Genomic DNA, 5,834 nt, shown 5'->3' with positions numbered 1-5,834 from the left:
TAAGCAAAATACTTTATTAAGTTTATTGAATGACATTAAATGAGTAGGAAACATTAAAAAATTTGATACAAGAGACTGGTAATTTTGTCTGTGCAAAAGATGCGAATAAAAAAAAATCACCAGGGCCACAGTGCAAAGGAATGCATTTGTATACTGCTGGAGAGCCTGGAATTTTAATCCTAGGATCTTTCAACATTACTGGTTTTAATCTAAGACAATAAATTGTATACAAGAAACCTTTAAAACTAGAAGGACTCTATTTTCTTCATAAGGCTTTTCACTACAGAGACCTACTTTGCATCATGTGAGGCTGGAACTATATCAGCTGCCCAGGAAACTTCTGGAGACTATTCTGGAAACCTGCTTTCCCTAAGGGTATAAAACGATGGAAACACACCACATAACTTTCTTATTAATACAAGATACAGGTTCCATTCTTCTACAACCTAGGACAGTTGCACATTAAACAACAGGTCTATTACCAAATACATGCAAGTGGGTTGTAACTAAACACCTATCCTCAAACAACCTTTGTTACGGAACAAGGATGTAGATTGAGTACACAGTCATGTTTGCTTGTAAAAGGAAATTCTTTTCTTGGAAATTCTTCAACTAAGAGCAAAGCTAAAATTCAAAGCAGGGATAAGGAGGATGCAGGTGACCTTTGCAGGACAGGGCCTTCAAGTAGTCCTTCTCTTGCTCACTGGAGCCGAGGGAGTTGAAATTACATTTTTGCTGTGAATTAAACAAAAATAAGTCACACTTAGAGGAATGCACACAAGACACTAGAGCTGCCAGCCTAGGCTACCAAGTGAGTTCCAGGAAAGGCGCAAATCTACACAGAGAAACCCTGCCTCAGAAAAAAAAAAAAAAAAGACACTAGAGCTTCCCTTTGGTGATATCAAATAACCACCGTTGTATACACTTGCTTCAGCTTACTCAACAGCTGGAATGACAGCTTACTCAACAGCTGGAATGAGTCAGCCCTGTTCTAGCCAACACCCACTAAGAGCAAAACAGGCATTTGTCCCACAAACTTTTCCTGATTGTAAAGTATTCCCCAACTTGGCTGGTTGGGAAAGCTCTCAGAGTCCTTAACTCACCTCTGTACAAATTTTAATACTTTTTGTAACCATCTGGCAAGAGGATTCACACATAGAACTTTCTTAGCCTTTGTCCAGACCCTGGGGAGAAATAAACAAAACTAAAATTGAAACAGTGGTACATTTTGGCCCATCCTGTATTTTTCTTAATAATGAAGGAAGTTGATTGTGAAAATAATTATTCCTCGAAGAATGAAATTTGAGCAAGAAGTTTTGAATCTGGAATAAGCAGTTTGTGGTGTGAGGCTTGCGGAGTCCAAGTTGACAGAAGCCCATATGTCATAAGAGACTGTCTTGTTGATAATCTTTAGATGAGTTGGAGAGGAGCCAAAATGCTGACTCCAAAGTTGGGTCTCTTGTAAAGTTATACCCCAGGATCACTTAAATGTCTTGTCCACTGAGCTCAGGAGAATAAAACAGACTAGAAAATGTTGTCTTGAAATGTTTTATCTGAAAAAAAAATGAATATCACTGAACATGGAAGAAGTTTCAAAGCTGATTGGTCTCAGTGACATTTCTCCAAGCCACCAGTTGGCAAGACTTTTCCTGATCTAAGAAATTAATAAGAACAAAGCCAACTCTCAGAGCTAATGGCCAACGTTTATCAAATGTTGTCCTTACCGTGTGCCATACACGAAGCTCAATGAGTCACATGGTAACCTCAATTCATCCCACAGAAGTCCTGTTCTAGAAGAACTATTATTTTCTCCCCTTCTGAAGGGCATGAAGCTCAGAGGGTTCGAACAACTCGTCCACGACTGTACCACAAATGTGCAATACAGCAGGATTCCTTGAATTACTCTGAAGGTTGTCTGACTCCAGAACCCCCACTTTTAGTGACCACTTTCCAGAAGTTATGACCTGAATAGTTAAAAAGTTCCAGACATGGCATTAAGGACTTTACTGTGGAGTGTAAGGGAAGTAACTGTGGCTTAGTTAGAACTCTCACTGGTGGAGACGTTGGTACAAGTATAATGCCATCACGGTGAAAGAATTTCATGTATTTTTTGAGAACGCGTATTTCTACTTTGCAAGTCAAATCTATCTGGTCCCAGCTACAAAGCTTCTGTTTCAAAATGAGACAAAGACACATAGCTGCTTACAAACTCTCCCAAGCCTGAGGAGACAAACTCTCCAAAGTTCTGGAGGGCTGGGAGTGTGGCTTAAAGCTGGTCTGGGATCTGTGAGGTCCTGGGTCTTCTCGATAGCACTGTCCAGAGATGAATGAAGGGGAAGAAAAGAAGAGGGGAGAAGGGAGGGCAAAGGGTCACTGTGGGAAGAGCTGCTGCTACAAGTGAGGTTCCAGCATGGAGAAAGAGGCTCTGTGCAAGCCCCCTTCAAGGGCTGTGTAGGAGGGAAGGCGTTCTGACTCCATCCCTGCCTGCGGGTGCTGCAGGCAGGTTAGCCTGCTGAAGTCCCAGTGAGTTCACGTCCTTAAGCCCAGTTTCAGCCTCTGTAACCACAACAGACAGACCTCGGTGGGGCAGCTTGAGAAATAAAACGAGTGGGCAAGGGTGACAGTTTTGGATTGCTGAAAAACAGATACTTAAATATTCCAGTTTTTCATGATTAATTTCAGATATTTAGCAACATCAAGCTGGTCTCTGAGATTCTCGCTACCATACGGTTGCTAGTTACAAATATATTTCATCTAATTTTCATTCGAAGAGAGAACTTAGGTAATTTTTTTTCTCGAAACTTACACGACTTCAGTCCTTGGGCAGCCGTTCCCAGGAGGTGTGACTTGAATCCGCTCTATGATGTTTGGGTGGATAAAGGTCAAGCTCATTTTGGGACATCTACACTTGAGGTTTGTGTAATGAGCCTCCAGGATACCTGTAAACACAGAATCAGCCGCTTCAACCCATTGGACCTATGACTTAGCAATAGAACTGAATTATCAATTATCATGCATTTGCAGAGGCAAACAGTTCAAGCTGGCACTTCTAGCTGCATATGCTTTTAGTTTGTATATTTCTGTTTGTTTTGCCTTGCGTGCCCTCAAACGTTTTCTACCAAAACCTCAATTGAAATAAACTTAGCTTTTCAAAATCGTAACGTACCTTAACGGTGCTAGCAGTGCTGTGTTGGCACTCAGGTGATTTGAGAACTGGTGCTTTAGGGACTCACAACTATGTTACGACTAATGTGATGTGAAATCAACTGATCTGCACTCCCAACGCAAAAGCAGAGGACCAGATCCCGCCAGAGATTTGCGGATACTCTGAGCATCTCTCTCACACATGGGATCCTTTCTCTTAGCACACCCCTCTACCCTCCCCGTCTCTCTACCTGAGAAAACACATGGAGGATGCTTCTTCATTTATGTTTAGTATCTTAGTTCTCGGTCTTAGTCATAAATTATTACCAAATGAAAACCAATAATAAAAATTCAAGACTGTATCCAACCACGATACTTACTAGTTATAGACATTTTATTGGTAATTCATCTCAAGGTTTTTCATGTAGTCTAAGTCTTTTTTTTTTTTTTTTTTTTTTTTTAAGAAATCATTGCTGGGTAATCCAACCATTTGAGAGGCTGACAAAGGATAATTTTTTTTTTATATAAGTTCAAAGCCACTTACTGAGACCTTCTCTCCCAAAACAAAACAAACAAACAAGATATATTTATCACATCTTTTGTATAAGTGAAAGTCTCAAGTTCCTGCAGTGCTCAACGGTTTTGTGGGCTGAACAAGGGGACGATCATTAGACCACCACTGAGGCAGTCTTACACACAGACCCTGTACGGACCTCAGCAGCAAAGCCTCACGGGAGAGGGGAGAGCCGAGCTTTGAAGGGTGAAAACGGGGGTGGGGGTGGGGGGGTGGAGGGACTCCCACCTCCTAAGTGTAATTATCTGTCCTGTAAACCAGGGTGTTTTTTTTTTTTTTTTTGCCCACATATCCATCCCTTCCTCTGTATACACATCTCGCCTGTCCTGTAAACCGCGGTGTTCCTTTTTGCCCACACATCCATCCCTTCCTCTGTATACACATCTCGCCTGTCCTGTAAACCGCGGTGTTCCTTTTTGCCCACACATCCATCCCTTCTTCCTCTGTACACACATCTCGCCACTTCAGTTAGGCAATTATCCACTCACACAGAAACAGCTGCCCCATTCAGGCTGAAGTCAGCTGCTTGCCTCCGTGTTCTTTAGAGTGTCAGGGCCTTACCCCATGCAACTGTACTGGGAATGTTGCACCAAGGTTCATCAAGAGGCAGAGCAAAGAGGAGCCACGCAAAGAAGTCTTCCTATAGGGGCTGAGCTGACAGCCTAGCAACACACACACTAAACATAAGTCCCATGAGCACTCACTGTCCAGCAGCTCCTCTTTCTACAAATAAAAATCTTCACACTTTGAAAGCTTCCATCTTCAAAGAGTTAAATCCCTGGGAATCTCACACTTCAACATCTAGAAGCAGCTGAGCATTTTCCCCCGCTTTAGTAAGACTTCCTTCCCAGCTTTAATGGAAGAAGAAATGGCGAGGAGCGCTTCTGTTCAAAGGCTAGTGAAATCACAAGTGAAAGTTCTCACCGTGGCCTGGAGAGAGGCAGCTGGCCAGCAGGAGAAGCAGGGCTGCTGCAGCGCTGAACCTCATTCTGCCTGGAGGTGGAGTTCAACCCTCAGCTCAGAGTCCAAGCCGCCGAGGCTTCCCAGCTCCGGACTCTTGTTTATGTATACCGGTGGTGAGGGCCCTCCCCCTGCCTCTGCCACCAGTAGGTCAGCTGCACGTCAGTTTTCAAATCCCCCCAAGAGTGCTGAGTCTGCCTTCACAGAAAAAGAAATTCATCCTGCAAAATGTATGACTTTGCCCTAGAGCACTGTTAGTATAACAAAGTGTTTCTTGAAAAAAATGTAGATTTAAAATGTCAGGGATGCTGTGGAGATTTGAGGGTAGAAAAAAAAAAATGAGGAGAATGGTATCAGTTTGGAGACCCCTGCTCCGAGAACTCTCTTTTTCAGTGCTAGAGAGGAAACGGATGGTCTAGAATTGGCTAGATAAACAGTCTACCACAGAACCCCTGCCCAGGCCACCAGGCACACTCCTGGAGTGCTACTGGTGATCTTCGACTGCTTCCCACAACGGGAGGTCTGTCAAGTTTCTCCATACATTCACACATAAGCTCTGTGACACAAGGACCTCCGTACCTCGCTCCATTATGTCCCCAGCCCTTGCAAGAGGGCTGCCTCAACCTTGGTACGTGCTCAGTAAATATTTAGACACCCAACAGACACTCCTTCACATAAAGATCCTCAAGGTGGCTGTGCCATAGGCTTTTCTACCAAACCTCGCCACCTCTTCGCTTTCCTTTCTGAGATGATGGTTACACAGGATGGAAATCTTCAAAGGGGAAACTATGTGTCTGGTCCTCGGTGTGCCTGTGTCTTGATGAGAGGAAGGTGGGGAAGGGCTTTGAGATGAGCATCTTTGTGGCTGCACTTGAAAGTTAGTAAGCTGAGAGCCGTGTGTCCATGGAGACTCATTAGAGCGTCAGCTGCGGGACCTTGTACATAGACTGTTCACCTTAAGCACCTGTGAGGCTTGGTTTGGACAACAGCTAGGAAACAGTCAGCCTTACCCAGGTTGCTATGGATTCTTTGGTTTAAAGGAGGGCATTTGTGTAATGGCTAGCCTGGTCTTTCCTGCCAATGACCTGACCTGGATAAGTGTAGATGTATCACACACCTTGGATCACGGAGAAATCAAGTTTAGTTTTCTGGTGTG

At 43.6% G+C, this 5,834-nt stretch overlaps 1 protein-coding gene across 1 annotated transcript; it reads right to left on the bottom strand.

Annotated features, from left to right (window-relative positions):
• Cxcl13 (C-X-C motif chemokine ligand 13) lies at positions 1 to 4,800 on the bottom strand. The gene is made up of 4 exons (XM_006996868.3): positions 4,643 to 4,800; positions 2,807 to 2,939; positions 1,104 to 1,184; positions 1 to 735 (listed from the first exon to the last, which is right to left on the bottom strand). Exons 1-4 carry the CDS (start codon positions 4,704 to 4,706, stop codon positions 681 to 683), a joined length of 333 nt encoding a protein of 110 aa, XP_006996930.1. The 5' UTR covers positions 4,707 to 4,800; the 3' UTR covers positions 1 to 680.
• Positions 4,801 to 5,834: the final 1,034 nt, after the last annotated feature.

The sequence above is a fragment of the Peromyscus maniculatus genome, chromosome 10, assembly GCF_049852395.1.
Source record: "Peromyscus maniculatus bairdii isolate BWxNUB_F1_BW_parent chromosome 10, HU_Pman_BW_mat_3.1, whole genome shotgun sequence".
Taxonomy (NCBI): Eukaryota; Metazoa; Chordata; class Mammalia; order Rodentia; family Cricetidae; genus Peromyscus; species Peromyscus maniculatus.
Note: the sequence above shows the minus strand (reverse complement) of the source record. Positions and strands in the feature narration are given on the sequence as shown.